At 39.5% G+C, this 19,544-nt stretch overlaps 1 protein-coding gene across 13 annotated transcripts in view; it reads left to right on the top strand.

Moving 5' to 3' along the window:
- Positions 1-19,544, top strand: part of TNRC6B (trinucleotide repeat containing adaptor 6B) — a 133,445-nt gene that overhangs the window by 71,485 nt on the left and 42,416 nt on the right. For all 13 annotated transcript variants that reach the window (XM_050982500.1, XM_050982503.1, XM_050982496.1 and 10 more), the window contains 4 exons: positions 7,546-7,633; positions 11,451-11,472; positions 12,934-13,278; positions 16,585-18,912. In XM_050982500.1, the coding sequence (XP_050838457.1) occupies positions 7,546-7,633; positions 11,451-11,472; positions 12,934-13,278; positions 16,585-18,912 (2,783 nt within the window). The remainder of the gene's footprint in view (positions 1-7,545; positions 7,634-11,450; positions 11,473-12,933; positions 13,279-16,584; positions 18,913-19,544) is intronic.

Below are 19,544 nucleotides of genomic sequence, written 5' to 3'. Positions count from 1 at the left end.
TACAAGGGAAACACAGTAGGCTGGAGAAAAGGGCCTGACAAACCTCTTGAAATTTAACAATTGTAGATGGAAAGTACTACACATGTGTCAAAAGAACCCCCTGCTATAGCACAGGCTGGACAGACTAGACTGTAGCTCTGCAGAAACAACACCTGAAGGTTCTGCGAAAGAAAAAGTAGAATGTGAATCAGCAGGGTGTCCTTGCTCTTAAGAAACCAGCCATGTGCTGTGCTGTATTAGCAAGGATATAGCCAGTGGGTCAGGAGAAGGGATTCAACACTTTGAAGTCCATCTTTACCATAGTGCGTCCAGTTTTGGTTCTCATAGAGGGAAGACATTGATCTTGAGGATTGCCAGCTCTCTCTTCCCTGTGAAATAACTGACATGTGTCTTTGTAGCCGGCATGGGTTCTTTCTTGATTTTATTCTGGTAGCTGTTACCCTTTTACTGGCCCATGCTGTTTCTTGTGGCTGTCAGAATGACACAGGTATTTTTCTTGACAAACACTTACAGGTAATGCAGGTTTCTACATATGTGAGTAATTTTTAGAGGAAAAGAAGGCTTTTTGATCATCACATAAAATCTTCAAGTCCTTTAAGGAACTGTCTTGCCAAAAGGATGTCCTGATAGGATACATTACAGGACATCTTAATTACAGGCAAATTTCTGACCTCATGTTTTGCCACTCTTGAGTTAATTTTACCACATTTCACTGTTGTCTAAACACACTTTACTTGTGTCTTTAGTGTGCATGATTGTGCATGCTATGAAACAATAATTATAGATCTGCAAGAGCTCCAAAGTGTTTGAAGCTTGAAGTAGGGGAGAAAACTTGCTCAGTTTTTATATTTTAGAATTTGGCTGTAGCTCTCCATTTTCTTAAAGCTTTCCTTTTTATCAGTTGGCTAACATGTAGGAAGTTTAGATTGTATCTGGAAGCCTGTTTTTTAATATATCAATAGATAGATATTGTACAGCTGGAAAGAGTAATTCTGCTTAAAGGAGTGCAAGCAAGAAAGAGAGAATTTTTTAAAAAAATAATTTTTATCTTTTTAACATATTTCACAGTTTTCTTACGAACAGATGACTCTTAAAACTGAAATTGCCCCCTTCAGTTGCTGAAGTGCTGAGAAAAAGCCTCGATTTCTGTGAGCATTTGTTGTTGTACTATAGGGCTTATATCATCCACTTCTTAAAAGTAAAGAGCCCTTTATGTTCAGTTGTTGTCTCTCTATAAATAATTCTGCATAGGTGTATAGAATGTATAGAACACACCACAAAGATATAGATAGATAACGGTGTATACAGATACACCACAAAATTCTATATATAGAATACGCTACAAAGAATTAATTTCACTCTGTTAACAAGTGTAATAACAGTTGGTAAGGAGCATTCCTTTAGAGCAGTGTCCCTTGAGCTAAGTCAGTGTGCTGGTGTTGTGAGGTTGGTGGTTATCTCCAGCAGCGCACAGTTGCTGATGCTATGCTGCGATAAAGGCCTATCGCCTGGGCCAGCCGCCCTTCAGAGCACGCAGCTTTCTCACTCTGACGCTGTGCTGGTTTTCAGCCAAAGAGAAGAAAAAGCAGCTTACTCTTGAAAAGGAATAATCTTTTGAAAATGCTGCTTTAGAGCGCTTCTAAAAGCACCCTTTCTAAATTCTTTTTATTTAATACATGGTGAGTATATGTTGTGTTTGTATAAAATCCACAGCTTTCCCTGGGAGAGAGAAAGAGGACAGGCTTTTATCTTACATATGGTCTATATACTATTTACACATGTTGCAAATATAAAAGTCCTAATTTCACACTCTGAAGGGCTGAGTTCTGCTGTCATGATTTCGCTTAGATTCAGAAAGTGTGGGACAATAATCCTTTTACTAGATGGCCAATTTTTAACTGAACAGTTTATCTCTTGCCTCGTTATTGCAGTTCTTCAGTGATGCTGTGAATTTCTGTCTCACTTCAAGGAAACAAATAATTTTTTCCCCCTCTTTGAACTTTTTATACCCTAGGTCTTCAAGAATGCTATTCTGAAGGATCAGTTGTTTTTCCTTATAAACATCAGAAATCGCTTGGCCTAAAGTAATTTCATATTCCATTTTTGTCAGTTCTGCCTAAAGACTGACTTTTGAAATGGCTATCTCCCATATAAGCATATTTTGTATGGCTGTCTAATCTATGCATGCAAGCAAGCATTGCCTAACTAGAAAGAAGGCTGTGATGTTGTTGAAAGTATTTTAACTTTTTTTAAGATAAAATGTATTAATCCCATTTTGACTCTTTTGATCAGCAAGATCATAACTCTTTATTTACATGGCTTAGTGTAGTGGAAGTAATTTTACCTTTTAGGAATGTAGGGTCTGTCAGCCCTGGAATTTATTCCATGCTGTGTTACATCTTGCTTCTGTTTGATGTTTTCTTTAAATGCACTGGAGCACACTTGCATGTTTGTACATGCCACACTCTTCTCATGCTGCTGAAATAATGAAGCATGCCTGTTAAGTGGGATATGTTAAATGAAAGTGAAGTAAAATTGTAAGGATTTCTATGCTCCAGTTGTGGTGCATTTAATTTTGCTTCATTTTTAATCTCTGACATTCAGCTTCCTGATACGATTTAAAAGCTTTCATCCATCTTTAAAGCTGTAGACTGCCAGTGTTCAATGCTGCAGCAATAAGGGCTTGCACCTCAAAGAACTCACTTGGGAGGTGGTAGTATGCCTTTTCTTCATTGCTTATGACCCTTAGTTCTAATTATCTTATTCTTTTTAATGCATTACTGTGAGTTGAATTTACTTCCTATATGCTCAGCTAAGTTCCAGAGAAAGTCCAAACAAGTGAAGGTCAAGGACAGACCTTGATAAAGAGAAATAAAGTGGAAGAAAATGAAAACCACTTGCCAGTGGCAGCAGAAAGGTGTTTGTGAAATAGCACTGTTGAAGACATTTCACTTAGCTGTAAGAGATTTTGTCCCTGTATGAATTGAGGGGACCTTCTGTCGTGGAAGTTGCACCTGAACTTGAGCTTGTTAAAAGCTGTTTTGCAACACATCTGAGACACCAGTGTGTGATGCCAAATTCTGCTGGTATCCAGGCTGTATAACTTACCACAATACCGAGAAAACTTTCAGCAGTGTTGAGAAGTTAGGGGCTTGTAGTTAGTGTTCACTTGAAATCCTTTTGCTTCAAATCTTGACCAATATTGGGTACCTTATTGTTGGATAAATTTCTGGTTTAATCAAGTTTTGAGTCTTTCCATCTGTTTCCAAAAGACTTGAAATATATTTGTGGTCTGATATTTTGGATCACTAGAGGCTTATCTGTAAGAAAGAGCTCAGGTTTTTAATAGCTCAGGTTTTGCTTCTAAGTGACAGTGGTCTGTGCATGCAAATCATTCTCTGCTTATGGTGAAGGCCTTTAGCTCTGGCTACTTGTGGCTGATGGCTTGAGGGAAAATGTAGCGGTTGTTGACGTCGCAGCTATATAGATAGAAAAGTGCTTCTGGTCCTGCAAAGTGTGGTTTCAGAATCCCAGTGTTCTGCAAGAAGATGCACAAGTTGGCTCACAATTTGGAAGCAGGTTTGTAAATTGCCCTATGCTTATCACAACACAGAGGACAGGGTTCACCTGTAGAAGCTTATTGCCACTCCTGTGTCATCGTGGAGCTAACTCAAGTTGACTGCACTGAAAATGAGGTAAAGTGTGAGGTCAGGAGTAGGGAAGAGGACTCACGGTACTGGTAGTCCACATCTTCACCTGTGAGGAACTTCCAAACTCTCACACCATGGTCCTGTGGTGTTGCGAAAGGAACTGGGAGTTGCATGCCCTAAAGTGCCATTCTAGGAGTTTTCATTTCTTACATTTCACTTGTACATTTCTTTGTGCAGTTTTAGTTTGAGGGTGACCTTAGAGGATTATGGGGTTTGTGTAGACTAATACTGCAAGACACTTTATCTCTGCCTATCCAAGTGTGTTGGCAGCAGATAGTGTGCAGTGTGTTGCACGTCATCTCATTTCACAGTTCAGCTTGTGACAGCAAGAGCTTTGAAGGCAACTTCTGTCCTCTACCTGTGCCATAAGCCTATCGTGTTTTCAGAACAACTCTCTAAAATAGAATTTTCTGGAAAAATTAGTATTAGAATTTTACAGGAAATTAACAATTTTTAAAACAGGTAAATTGTTTTGAGGGAGAACACTTTTTTTGAATGTCTGGTTTTGCCCCCCCCCCCCATGGATGTTTTAATAACATGTACTTCACAACTGTTTTCTGTTATGTCTCTAGTTAACTAGTGGAAAAAAATTCTTTTCTCTAAAATAATTTATTTTGGCTTAGCCAGAAGAGGTTGTTTTAAGAATATAGATAAGGTGTAATGCATCATAGATACTGGGTTTGTTTGGGTTTTTTTAGAGTGAAGATAACGTTTTGGATTACAATTTACAGTTTCTCATGATTTTGTAAACTGTTAATATGCCTTACTTTAAATACTTGGAATTAAAATCTATAATATACTTTTTAAATACTTTGCAGTTATGTTGATTCTAAGATTTTGTGGGAGATCTTAAAGTGCTATTAGGTAATATTTTTAGATCAACACATGCTTTCTCGAAAAAAACTAGATTAAAAAGCTGGCTGCTGATTGCTGTTTTGCTGACTTCCTCTTCAGGGTTGTGGTGTGTCCATGTTCCAATTACAGTGTGCTCATAACAAAACCCGGAACCACACCCCATTGTATTACTCTAAATTCACTCTGCTTGGAGTTGATGGGTTTTCTCCCCATGTTGATCTCCTCAGTGTGAGCAGCTGTTTACTGTAAAGCACATGATGGACCCTGAGTTTTCAACGGGCCAGGAAGAACTGCCTTTTGGCTAATGAGATGCTAATGGGCAGCATTATCTCTGGAATAAATCGAGGAGGTGATTGAAAGCTTTGTTGATGTTGAATTTCTCAGAACATTTAACACTGCAAGTTAAACTTGTATTCAAAAAGCATCTTTCATCCAGCTGAAGAGGAAAATCATTGATCATAAAACAAGTGTTAGTTAGTGAAATGCATTGAAGAGTAGAATTGGGAAGACAGTGCTCGTGATACCCGGAATAACAATACTTACCCTTCTAGTTCAGTGAACTTTCACCGTGGTTATACATTGTTAGTGTGGCTGTAGTATCTGTTCTTGCTCTGTCATTTGGAAAGTGTAACTTTGTACCTCTGACGTGTTTGGGAGGTTTCGCTCAGCGCTTTGTCAGGGGCTCTGTGGTCTCCTGTGTGATGTAGCCCAAGTGTTCGTGTAGGTCCCTTCCACCTTAGTAGAGCTTACATGAATTGAAGCCTAAATCAAGTTTTGGTAAATGAAGGAAACCAAGTGCTGGTTGCTGCTGTATTGTGGTTGTTGAGGATGCACCCAATGGAATACTAAATCTCTACTAAAAGAGCAGAAGGGGAGGTTGTCATGCAAAGCAGAAGGGCTTCTCTGCAGCCTTAATCCACATAGATCAAAAACAAGGCAGCAGCAATAGCAATCTCCATGTCCTAAATTTATCACAAAGGCAGACCATAACTAGGTGATTACTTTCAGGCTATGGATCTTTTGTCCTGGAATCCTTTTAGGGCAGCATGTCTCTGTAAGCCATAGTTTCAGCTGTGATTGTGAATGTGGTTCTTTTCACTTTCTTTTCTATTCCCTTCTCATCTGCTCACAAAAGTAAGGAAAGTGCTTTTAAGTAGAAAGCTGCCTGTGTGCCAAGCAGTTAATGGAAGTCATTTGGTATTTTGATCCTACCATTTTTCAGCAGCTCTTTTGAGACATTTCCTTTTACATTTGCCTGCTGCAAGAAAGTTTTTTGGAAATATACTGTATAGTGGTAACTTGCACGGCAGCCCAAAAGGCATACATAACTTGACAAGATAAAAGTAGTAAACATAATTTGAAGTCATAGCAACTTTGAATGATGAGGGTGTCACAGGAGAGCTTTTTCATCTTGCTCACAAACTGTGGCTCAAAGAAAATGAAAAAGTCTGTCTCAATGCTAAGACAGTGCAAAGTACACCAAGCTCCCCAGTGCTTCACTGAAAAAAGTGTAGTAATTGCATTTGGTAGTAATCTCAGGATGTTATTTCTAAGGACTCTCTTGCCCTTATCAATTTTATCCATCCATGAAGAAGGGGAGCGCAGCTTCAGGCAACCATGAAGTAATTTATTACTCTCTATAGGACCTTGGTCATTTAGAGAGTTCTTGGAAGTCCTCAATCAGGAACCTATTAATACATAGCATCTCAAAATAATTTTATAGGAATCAGTTGTGTAAATGTCTCTTTGCACTCTGACTTTGGAGTAATTAGTGAAAATGAAAAGAAGGCCATTTGTTTTACCTTTACTGTATAGATGCAATTCAAGGAAAAGTCTGTACAGCATGACAGCAAAGCCATCTCAACTATTTCTTTAAACTGTGGTCAAAAAAGTCCTTTGATTTAGGTGTAAATACAAGACATTGTTCAGTACTGTTATAAACTCAGGTTTTGTTTTTAATACTGTTCTGGTTTTTATAAAATTTTCTTCTTAAAGAGTGTGGATTATAGCTGTTAGTTGGTTCCCATTTGTAGAGTCTCTGATCCTACTCCTCATCTGTCAAATCGTCTTTTTACATCAATGATCTTTGTCTTAATCTTTCCCTATAAAAAGAAATTACTCCAAGTAAGCTGGAAACTTGGCCTTAAATTTCTCTATAAGGAGGTGAAGAGAATTGGTTAACAAAAATGTGATTCACCATAGAAACAGCTCAGCCAATAGTATGTATGCAGTAAATTAACTGTTCCATGGTACTTTCATATTTAATACAGAACATAGCAACAAGATGATGGCTTGACAACAATAGCAGCTGCATGTATTTTTTGTCCTTTTTTTAAAAGAATGTTCTTGTGGGAAAAAATAGATTCCCTGGAAAGTAATTTATATTACAAGTTTCATCACAAAAATTCTGTGGGTGGATACAATAGCCTAGAAATTAAATTAGAGATTTGTATAATAAATGATAGGTTTGATTTGATGTGACACTTCTAGTCTCTTACAAGTGACATAGCTACAGGCAATAGAATAATCTCTTCCCCTTGTGAAGATAAATGTTGTATCAGACCAAACTATCTTATATTAAATTACAACTTCCCTTTTTATTTTTTTACCATATGAAAAGATTCATGAGACTCTTCGTTAAGTAATAGCATGACCCAATTATAGGAGTACTTTTGCCAAAATGTCTTGAAGATATTTTCTATTATCAGGCATGTGATTAATTTATGTAGGAAGCTGCCATAACAGACCTGGTCTGAAAAAAGGAATTTTCCTTTATGCAGCGTGTGGCATGATTGTGGCCATACTGAGCTGGAAGGTGCTTTTCATATCACAGTTTGACCGAAACCATCAGCTAGAAATGAAGTATGATAAGAGGAATCTGGTAACTTGACTGTCTTCCTTGCAGGGAAGAGGTTTATAGTATGTGTGGCTCTTACACAACTTGATTGTACTCAGACCATTGCTTTTCATGTTTTGGCAGAGAGAAGGAGCAAGAAAGGGAAGAACAGTTAATGGAAGACAAGAAAAGGAAGAAAGAGGATAAGAAAAAGAAGGACTCTGCTCAGAAGGTGGGTTTTGATATTTGAATTCTTTTATCCAGCTGAAACATAAATAGTATTGGTGGTAAGAAGGTGTTAAATTGTTTGTATTTTAACTTCAAAATTGATTGCTTAGAGTGGTGCTTCTTTGAAGACACTTTTTTGCATCTTTTTCCTGGAACTGAAGTGTTTAACTTGGATATTTCTTCTCCTTTATGTACTATGTAAAATAAAAATTTTTTTGATACAAAGCATTTAAGTTACTTAATATGGCTTCTTTGGATCTCTCTCTACACAATTGCTACTTCTTTGAGGTGTTTGTGGATTGAAGTACTGATGGGCTTTTGCAATTCTTGCAGTAAAACTGCGTAAATATTTATTAGAGCAGGAAGATCCTTTTTTTTTAAATCATTAAGGAAGTTTATATGAAATATTTACAACTGAAGATTGCGTTTGTTTTTTGCTAAGTATTACTTGCATTTTACATTTTCTGTAGCTAATAGCACTTTTGCTGAAGTCTGCCATTTCAAGTCTGAGTTGTGGAGAATTTGTAAGTCACCAAAAATGGGTTCTGCTAAGAAAACAAGTTTAAAACTTGGTGTGCTAGAAGGTCTGTGTTTTGTAAAACACATCTGGCAGATTCTAGAACAATCGTTCTAGGAGTTAACTTGACCTAGGAGCTTGAGTCTCTTAGCACGTTATCCATGCTTTTTACCAGGAAAATCCTTTCCAGGCCTCCCAGTATAGGATAGGTGCAACCACCCTGGAGCAAGTCTAGCAAAATGCCTTTAATGTGATTAAGGGACTGGAGGATCTGACAAATGAGCAGAGGTTAGGCGTGTTAGGACTGTTCCTCATGGAGCAGAGCAGGCTCAGGAGATCTCCTCAATGTATGTTAATACTTTGTGGAAGGGAGTAAAAAGATGGAGGCAGACTCTTTTCCACGGTGCCCACTGGCAAAGCATAAGGTGCTATGTACGTATTGAAAGTCTGCCTAATCATAAAAAGACTACTTTTTTGTGTGTGTACATGGCTGGGCAACCCTTGGAACTGGTTTTCCAGAGGTGTTGTGGTGCCTCTGTCTGTAGATGCTCAAAACTGAGTTTCACGTGGTCCTGTGCAATCCAGTTTTGATTATTTTGTTTCAATTTGAGAAGCCTTTTGGGGCCAGGTGGAGGACAGGTGTGGGAACTGTGGATTAGATTTCCAGAGGCTGTTCCTTCCAATGTCAGTGATTATGTGAAACTGAGAGCAAAAGGCTTTACTTCCTTTCAGTACTCTGTTTTTCAGTTGCTTCAGTAATTGATCAGGTGATGAAAGATCACAGTGTTCACTCTTGCGTTCTGTGGGTTTCTGCTGAGAACAGACAGCACCAACTTCAGTTAAATCTTGGCGTATCCAGAGTCTTTTTTTAATCTAGCTTTTTCACCACTTTGAGTCTCTCAGTTTAAACTGGGTGTGGATAAATGTGTGTCAGCTGTCTTCATCCAGATGATACATCCCCAAGTAACAGTGCAAAAGATACATCCCCAAATAACAGTGCAAAAGAGCAATTTCTACAGATAAGGTCTCTTCTCTGTCTTTTTGCCTCGGTGTTGGTGCTGTTTAATGTTCAAGTACCAAAAACATATGTAGAAACCAGAAAGAGCAAACCCTTATGAATAAAGAGTAAAGACTTGAGGTTTATGTGCTGATATTCAGTGATAAAAGGGAAACTTGAAAAGGCTGTACTGATCATCTTGATAGCAGTGCTCTGTTTACTGAGGAATTGGTGCTTTGAATGGAAGAGATTTGCCAGCTTTCCTGTGTGGTCTCTCACCTAGTGAGTTGCTCAATACATATTCTGCCACACTCTCAGGAAGGGTAGAGACTAAGTAATTTAATCTCCTAGAAGCCAAACTTGACGGTAATAGCTGGAGATAGGTAAGAAGAAGAGCGAAGCGGGCAGCCAGATGGACAAAACATAAATGTGTGTGTTGATTCTTAGGGGCTGTGGAGGTGTTCACCAAATAAGCAGCAATGATTTCAGGGTACCGTTTTTAAGCTAAGTTTGTTTACCATGAAACAATTGTTCTGTCTGGATCATCTGAAGCTTAAAAAATAAAGTTAAAAAAAAAAAAATCACTTTAAGGGAAGTTATACAAGCAAGTTCACAGCTTAAATATACATGTAGTTGGTGTCCAGGGAGCTGTTTGGTAGCTCCTCAGAAGGCTGAGATTTATTCCAGCTTCCCATTTACTGTGGCTGCTCCCACCCTATGATGCTCATAGGCTGCCCAAAGAGAGATGAGAGATGTAAATATGAGACATTGTCATATTTTTTTCAGCTTTTGGATTTTAGATGAAAGCAATCACAAAACCAGATCATTTTGACTAGGAGAGAGAGACATTGTAGGCAGAAGGTTTTTTATTCCGTTTTTTTGTCTAAAGTAATTTGTGTTTATCATTTATAATTTTTCAAGGATTCAGTTAAATGGTTTTTATCCAAGTAGACAAGTTACTAATTTACTAAATGTGTCTACTGATGACTATAGTAAACTTATCAGCATTACCAGATTGTGTTAATTAATATTTTTTCCTCTTTAGTAGCCAAGCATCAGGGTCAGTTAAGTGTGTAACAGAATTTTCAGCTGTTACAGAAGTTGATGTAATTTGATGCATACAGGATTTTTCATAAGTGAAGTTGAAAATTGATGTGTGGCTTGGTACAGACATGGTTCTGGTACGGATACATTTTTATTGTCCTTGAGGCTTTGGGATAGTGTATGTCTGTGTGGTTACCATGCTTAAGATTTTGTATTTTAGTGAATGTTCCACTTAGCATATTGCAGTTTTAATCTTTCCAAAGTAAACGATACCATAGCAATTTAGTGCAGTTTGTGTTTTTATTCTTTACCATACAAAGGAGTTCTGGCTTGGTTAGTTTCAACTGCTTTTTACTTGTGGTTTCATTATTCTATACTGTTGCTGTGTGCTTTCCAGAAATATGGTCTAGTTCAGCAATTTCTTTTAAGAATAGGTGTCATAGAATCTGACACATGATGATCTTTAGGGTTTTTTCATTATTGTGTAGTGGAACTCATGATGGACAGGTTCAAAAAATGCTACAATACACACTATTCCAGAGAATATACCAGTGATGTGTTTGCCACTGCTGTAGCTTGAAATCTGCTATGCTGAAACAATGTAGTGTACAGATACAAATACAAACCCATATTGAGTTTGTTGGCCATCATGAATGCTCATTTCAGTGATGGATTTCTTGTTGCTTTCAGTAGATTTACTTTATAAGTGTTGCTGGTGCTCTTTGTAAGTGTGGAAATTAATCCAGTAAGGTTTAGAATTACTTCTCCTTGGAAGAGATGTTCCAGGAAAGGTGAAATGGGAAGATGGCAGAGAGACAGACTGCTGTGGTTACTTCAGGCCCCAACAGTCTACTGTAAGGATACTCTCAACAGAAGGAAGGCGTTGTTACTCTTTAACTGAAATACTTCATCTCCAAACTGTAATGCTATAGCACGTGTTTATTTGTGCTTTGGAAGCCCATGTTTGGGATGAGGAGGAGGATTGAGTACTTAAAATCATGAGTGAAGTATTGTTGTTAGTGCCAGGACTTCTGCATCAGGCAGAGTTATTATAGCAGTTGTAGTACTTTGAAAACCTTTGATATGTGTGTATATATATAACTAGGAATACTGTTTAGACTTTGATAGTTAATCGGTTGTTTTTGTTCAACAACAAATTCTGTTATTTTGCTACTATATTATGTTTGTGATTTAGCACAACATGTTCAATGTTTGTTTTGCACTGCTGAATACTCTATTTACGTTCTTGCTCTTAATTTGCAGGTCCCAGATCAAAAAACCAAAGGTAAGAATCTTTGATCCTAAGGAGTATTTTTATTGACTTGAGCCAAGATTCAGATCTTTACCAAAACTGTTAGAAAAGGAAGGGGACATATGAGTAAAGATGAAACACTGAATATGAGTATTCAGAAGAAATAAGTTGAGGTGATTAAAATGGAGAAGCTACAACTATTCTGCAGATGTGTTGTCAACATCAAAATACTTGAAGAAAAAAATGAGGATTGTGGACAAGATAGGTTAGCTGAAATACTCAGTTTTCAGTTTTACAGTGGTTTTAGACAAATAACCAAGACTGAAACCACCTTTGTAAAGGGAATGAAAGACAGCAAAAGTACTGCTTATAGAGAGGTACCAAAATGAATGAAAATTACTTGGGTTTGGAAACTTAAATTCAGGCACATAAAAGTTCAGTTGAGGAGACAGGACCGATGACTGAGGATCTTGAAAGTTGAACTAAATAATTTCGCTGTTGTAAAAATATATTTAATCTTGCTTTGGTTATCAGTTTTTGATAAATTTTGTGGGGAAATTGCCATTAGTGAAAGAAAAGCACTAAATAGTAACTTGATTTTATGGCTAACAAGAACTTTTTGGGGTATGGGCAATGAAGGCTATCTAGAGAAATCAGAAAAACCTTAGGAAATAAAATGTGGCAAATAGTGCATTCATGTTGCCAAAGAGACACCCACTTGTGTTGATCTCACATTTGTAAGAGTAAAAGGTTTACTAATTGTGCTTAGTTTGACTAGAGTCTCTTGAGCAAATTTTGTAATGGTGTTAGCTCCTCAAGGATTTGTGGTTTTTTTCTTCAGTACATAATAGTCCTCAGGAGCAGCTTGTCTTTGCTTATAGGAGCGCCTGGTGACCAGCAGGGCAACCTTAAGTGAACCAAATACAGTTGCTCTGTCTAAGACTGTCTTTTGGGTGAGAGTCAGCTATTACTGCATTGCTGAAGAGCAGCACCGACAACTCGTATTTCTTACCTCTGAATCCAAAAGGAGGCAGGTTATTTCCCATCTTTCTGTTTGTTTGTGGCTGTGCGGCCTAGCAAACAGGTGAAAACTTGGGTTCTGATTTCAGATTTCCCATAAACATGATGATGCATAACAATCCAAAAACCAGTTGACGACCGGGAAGGTGGAGCCATTAATGTTCATATTTTAAAATTAGTCACTGTCTAGGGTATATTCTTTGCCAGCTTTACATTTGCAGGAAGTTTTAGGCTTATAGCAAAATTGATGAACATAGAGTTCCATCCTAGACTACAGAGTTGCACATGGAAGCAAAAAGGTCTGCTGCTACTGCTTGTTCCTGCTTCTTTAAGTTGTTTTTGGTTGTTGAGAAGGTGGAAGCTGCACAGTATTTAAGAGATTAAATAATGAAAGCAAAGAGTCACAGTGAGTTCTTGTAGCTAGCACAGATTTAAGTGGAAAAACTTCTGATTTTCATCCTTCCTGTTTTTCAGTGCCCGAAGTGACGAAACCAAGTTTAAGCCAACCAGTGGCTGCCAGCCCAATTGGCAACTCTCCATCGCCACCAGTCAATGGTGGCAACAATGCCAAAAGGGTGGCAGTGCCGAACGGACAACCGCCAAGCGCCGCCCGCTACATGCCTCGGGAGGTGCCGCCGCGATTCCGCTGCCAGCAGGACCACAAAGTGTTACTGAAACGTGGGCAGCCCCCTCCGCCATCCTGCATGCTCCTTGGGGGTGGAGCAGGGCCTCCCTCCCCTGCAGCACCCGGAGCAAACCCAAGCAACGCACAACCAGTGACAGGAGCACTGCTGCAGAGTGACAGTGGGACTGCAACAGGCAAGTGATGATAATAAATGATACTAAAGGAAGTTGTTGGTGCATGGCAGAAATTGTACATAAGCCTGTCATTATATAACAAAACTCAGGTTGCTTTTGGGGAGCTTCTGCTGTTTCAGTGTACAGGCTTCTGTTGGCAGCAATAGATATAATTTTTACTACTAGATGGAACGAGAGGTTTAATTTTTTCAAGTATGTTTTGAGTGGTTTTAATAGTTGCTGAAATGTTCTGCAGCAAGGTAAATGCAAGGCATAAATAAACAGCATTTTATGGTTGTCACTGAGTAGTTCCTAATGGCTCTTCAGGTTTCTTTGACATGAATTTCCTGTCTTGTCACATTTTTGTATCATCTCGTAAAACAGGCATGTAGATGCCAGGGCTGCAAAGGGTAGGTGTCTGTCACATCTTGATGGATGAAACACAAAGGCGACCTATTGCTCCTCACTTCTGTTTTTTGGTAGTGATAATATTTTTTATACTCAAATAAGCCTTTTTGTACCAGTGGTGACTGTTCTGTTTTCACTTTTCCATTCATTTTGTATTCCAGAAGATAAATTGATTTTAGGGTTGTTTGGTGAGCATGGGGAAGTTAAAGCTGCTCCTGAATTTCTTAGACCCCTGGTGAATTGCAGTAGCTGTAATATTTCTTTTTTAATTTTAATGGCAGAACAAACAAAATTCCACTCAAAGTATCTGCCTTCTAAAGAAAGACGTAGGTGACCTGCAAAGTCAAGGACAGCTTCAATTCTAACAATAAGGATTTTTGTAAAAGAAATATTAAATACTTGAAGGTCGAGAAGAAGAAAATAACAATACCAGTATTTCTGAGTTTTCTTTGAAAATCATGCCAGATCAATTGGATCATGTTTTTTTACCATCATGGAAATCAAACTTTTTTTAGTTCTCTGTGGTTTGGAATTAAAAGCAGGTGACTTGTACAGAATGAAGTGAGCTAGGTGGGATGGCTGTCCTTATTAAATAGGATTCTAGAAAAAGTAATAATTCCATTTGTTTGAGGCTTCACTACTTGAATTCATTTGTAGTGAATCCCTGTTTGACAGAGTATTTATCTTGTCTTTTATAAGTGCTATTTAATAAAGGAGAAGGTGAATGTCTAACTACAATGGCAGAATTTTTTCCTTATCAGTTTAAAAACAGATGTCTTGGAGAGAAGTTATTTTGATAAAACATCTGAAACAAAACATGCACTGAAGTCTATGGTTCCTATATAAAATCCTGGTACTGGTATGCCTTCTCAGGTATTATAGTAGATTGACTAAGAAAAATTTGTATTATTGAAGCATTCTAAAAATTTTCGAAACTTCTCATGAGCAACATTTTTTTGCTGTTGGGTGTACTATATGAGGACCATTTTGAAGTATTTTGAGAGGCTTCTTAAGTTGTATGTATTTGTTTAAAACTTAATTTTTGTTTTTCTGTGGTTGAAATTTGGTATTACACATTCTCATATTTTCACTCTTGATTTAATGGTGTATTAACAACTAGGAGGTTACATGGCTGTATTATCCAGTGGTTAGTTGCATTATCCTGATATAAGTCAGGAGTGCCAGGAAAGATATGAGTCCTTGAGACCTGCCTCACCCCATGCATTTTTCTGCACCATAACAAGTTAACTGGGCTGGGGATCTGACTTGCATTAAAATTAAATCAGGATTGTTTTTAAAGCCAATTAGATGGCTTTTACCCATTCACTCAACTGAATATCAATGGGAGCAGAGATGCTACCCTGTGAGAGTGTAGGCGTGCCAGAGGAGTGGGAATGAGCAGGTGAACAAGGGAGACACTGGGGCTGTCTTAGGTGCTTCATCAAAGTGCTTATGGAAGTGCGGTGTTACCGGCCTCGTACATTGCTGATCCCACCTCACACCTGGCTGCTGACAAACTGAACTTCAGTTTTGGCCCAGTTTGCTCGAGCATGTATGCACTGATGCTGTGGTTAAATTCATGCCACATGAAAGGAAACAAAAGCAGGTTCCCAATGGGAAAGATCATGCAGCTTACCTACTTGGTCACGTTCTTATATTCACCAGATGGTCATAGGTGGTGTTGGTGAGGATTTAATATTAAAAGTCTACATGCAATCCTTCTTCACATTTGACATTTTTCTACCAGGATTGAAATTTTTTGGTAAATCTAGTGCCCTGAAAGATGACACCAAGTATACTATGCAGGAAACTGAGATGATGAGTGTTCTATGTAATTCTTCCAATACCGATGGTAATTAAGAACATACAAAACAGTTTTGGACAAAAAGGTTGACATTTTATTGGTGAAAGTCTTTCAATAGTTAAGATTATTGCCACTGTCAAAAACAGCAAGGGAAGGCTGGTTTCATAAAACAATCCATTAAATTGTGTCTTAGCATGCTATATGTGAGCAAGCACCCCAGTCTTAATACTTTTAGAACATCTTCACATTAAATTAAACAGAAATTAAATGTTCTGTTCAATTCACTGATTTGAAGAACTTGCTAAGTTCAGAGCTGCCTATGCATCATTTATTGGCTGAACCGTTTCTAAGTTCAAAACATTGCAAACTGGCAGTCTTTTGAGCTTGTCTTTGTCTGTCCTCTTGAAGTTCTTCCTGTGATCTGTGTAATCAGAAAGTTTTTTAATTGGAAGGAAAAAAAAAGGGTTACTCTGTGCTAGAAAGATAGACGGATAAAAATATCAGTGGAGTCATACTTCCTTGCTATTGTTCAGTTTGCATTTGAGGTTAAAGCAACAGAAGGAACAGAATGTACTTGGGAACTGCTTGATCTTTTTGGATCTTGGTGGGTGGGACTTAGTGGTTGAAGACAAACTACTGTTCATCAATATTCAAAGCTTACAAGGGAGTTTTTTAACCTTTGCTGTAAAGTCTGGATCCTCATTGGTGGCCCTTAGTGAAGGGTGATCCAGAAGGCATTCATTGGATGTTCATTGTTTAAGCTAATGAACTGGAAGCCTCAGACAGGCACTGAAAGCGGATCTTACCTTCTGTTGAAAGTACTAGCAACCAGAAATTGTGGTCTTTACTTTGGAATATATAACATAAGAATTGAGTCTGGGAGGGGAGTTACCCAGTTTTTTCATCTGTTGACCGTATTTTCATGGAAGCAGTCATATGAGCAGTACTGTTAGTAACAGTATACATTCAATTATGAATACTGCTGCAGCTGTTACTATGGAGTTTATGCTCTGCAAGTGGGATAACTGATGTCAGAAATCTGATGTTCTGTGCTTGTAAATAATCCAGATTACTAATGACCCTTTTGGGTACTTTGTTGGTTTATTTTCTTTTAGATTCAGCAATTGGAGGTGCTGCTGCTTCAAATTATGCAAATTCCACTTGGGGTCCTGGCGCCTCCTCCAACAGCGGCACCAACGCCAACCCAACTCACATCTGGGACAAGGTGATTGTAGACGGGTCTGACATGGAAGAGTGGCCTTGTATTGCCAGCAAAGATGCTGAGTCTTCTTCCGAAAACACCACCGATAACAACAGTGCCTCAAACCCTGGCTTGGAGAAGAACGCTCTGCCAGGAAGCACCACTAGTAACAAAGGAAAAGGAAGCCAGTGCCAGTCTGGAAGCGCTGGAAACGAATGTAATCTTGGGGCCTGGAAATCTGATCCCAAGGCTAAATCTGTTCAATCTTCCAACCCTGCTGCCGAGAGTAACAATGGACTAGGTAATTGGAGGAACTTGAGTGGACAAGACAGAATCAGCTCCGGTTCTGGTTTCAGCAACTTTAACCCAAATAGCAACCCATCTGCTTGGCCAGCACTGGTTCAAGAGGGCAATTCTAGGAAAGGAACTCTGGAATCTGATAGTGGTAGCTCCAATGCACAGATTAGCACAGTAGGTCAGACCTCTAGGGAACAGCAGTCAAAGATGGAAAATGCGGGTGTTAACTTTGTCTCTGGCAGAGAACAGGCTCAAATTCATAACACTGATGGACCAAAAAATGGAAACACTAACTCCTTGAACTTAAGTTCACCAAACCCTATGGAGAATAAGGGAATGCCCTTTGAAATGGGCTTGGGGAACCCTTCCAGGAGCACTGACATCCCTTCTCAAAGCACTGGAGAAAGAAAGACTGGGAGTGTTGGGTCTTGGGGTACAGCTAGGGGGTCTTCTGGAACTGAAACAGTCTCTGGGCAGAGCAATTCTGGAAACCATGGGAACAATGGAAAGGATAGAGAGGACTCCTGGAAAGGAGCTTCTGTTCAAAAATCTAATGGGTCAAGAAGTGATTCTTGGGATAACAATAACAGGTCTACGGGTGGTGGGTCTTGGAACTTTGGCCCTCAGCATGCAAATGAAAGCAAATGGGGTGAAGGGAACAAATTAACATCTGGGGTCTCTCAGGGAGAATGGAAACAGCTGTCTGGGTCTGATGAACTGAAGATTGGAGAGTGGAGTGGTCCAAACCAACCAAATTCTAGCACTGGAGCATGGGACAATCAAAAAGGCCACCCTCTTCCTGAAAACCAAGGCAATTCCCAGGCTCCCTGTTGGGGAAGATCTTCTAGCTCTGCAGGAAGTGAGGTTGGAGGTCAAAGCACTGGAAGCAACCACAAAGCGGGAAGTAGTGACAGTCACAATTCTGGACGCCGATCATACAGGCCTACGCATCCTGACTGCCAGGCAGTCCTGCAGACTTTGCTGAGCAGGACTGACTTGGACCCCCGAGTGCTTTCAAACACCGGCTGGGGCCAGACTCAAATTAAGCAAGATACCGTGTGGGATATTGAAGAGATGCCACGACCCGAGGGGAAGTCTGATAAAGGAACTGAGGGGTGGGAGAGCTCTGCCACACAGACAAAGAACTCAGGGGGCTGGGGCGACGTACCCAGCCAAAGCAATCAAAACAAGTCTGGATGGGGTGAGCTCTCAACCCCTACGGAGTGGAAGGACCCCAAAAATACTGGAGGATGGAATGACTATAAGAATTCCAATTCTTCTAACTGGGGAGGAGGAAGGCAAGAAGAAAAATCATCTTCCTCTTGGAATGACAGCTCCAGTAAGGATCAGGCGTGGGGTGGACGGCAAAGTAATCAAGGATGGTCTTCTGGAAAGAACGGTTGGGGAGAGGAAGTTGACCAAACAAAAAACAGTAACTGGGAAAGTGCAGGAAACAAGCCAGTGTCTGGTTGGGGTGAAGGTGGGCAAAATGAGATTGGAACTTGGGGTAATGGTGCAAATACAAGCTCTGCTTCAAAGGGTGGATGGGACGATTGTAAAAGAACTTCAACATGGAACGAGACGGGTCGACAGCCCAACTCCTGGAACAAGCAGCAGCAACAGCACCAGCAGCAACAGCAGGAGTCTTCTGGTTCCTGGGGTCCACCGCCCCAAACTCCGAGTAATGGGCGGCCTCCAAACCCAAACTGGAACAATGGACCACAGCCAGCTGCCCCCAAAGAGGAGGAGCCTAGTGGCTGGGAAGAGCCTTCTCCACAGTCAATCAGTCGAAAAATGGATATTGATGATGGCACTTCAGCATGGGGAGATCCTAGCAGTTATAACTACAAGAATGTGAATCTGTGGGACAAGAACTCACAAGGAGGACAGGCCCCACGGGAGCAGAGCCTGCCTACTCCAATGACTAGCAAATCACAAGCATCAGGTACTAGTCTTGTTCCTTTTTTCAGCAAGCTCCTATATTTGCTTGTAACTTTAATGCATAAGAGAGGTGCTTGTAGCCACTAATTCTTGATAGTTTTATTCTATAAAGAAAACCAAATTCTTTTTTGAATATTTGGTTCTGTGTTTAAAGTGTCTTTAAAATTTGAATCCATCAGTCCTCTGCTTGTTATGCTTCAGTAACTGTGGTCTGAATACTGGTCACATTGCGAGGAAAGGAAATGTTTGTTAGCTGGCAAATATGCATATTCAACTTGAGTTCTGAAGATCAGGTTAAATTAGAGAATCAAAAACCTTTAAGACTGAGTCCAGCCATAAACTTAATAAGCCCAGCACTGCTCAGTCCATGACTAATCTGTGTACCTCAGTGAAAAATCTGCAGGTCTTATAAATATCTTCAGGGATGGTGACTCAACCCCTTCCCTGGGCAGCCTCTTCCAGTGCTGGACAATCCTTTTGGTGAAAAGTTTTTCCTAATATCCATTTAAAACCTGCCCTGGTGCAACTTGAGGCCATTTCCTCTTGTCCTATTTCTTGTTACTTGGGAAAAGAGACTGCCCCCAGTGTGGCTACAGCCTGCTTTGACTTATTTGGAGAAAGCAGTAAGGTCTTCCC

This window comes from Serinus canaria, chromosome 1A (assembly GCF_022539315.1).
Source record: "Serinus canaria isolate serCan28SL12 chromosome 1A, serCan2020, whole genome shotgun sequence".
Lineage (NCBI taxonomy): Eukaryota > Metazoa > Chordata > Aves > Passeriformes > Fringillidae > Serinus > Serinus canaria.
The sequence above is the reverse complement of the archived record's forward strand: the minus strand, read 5'-3'. Positions and strand labels throughout refer to the sequence as shown.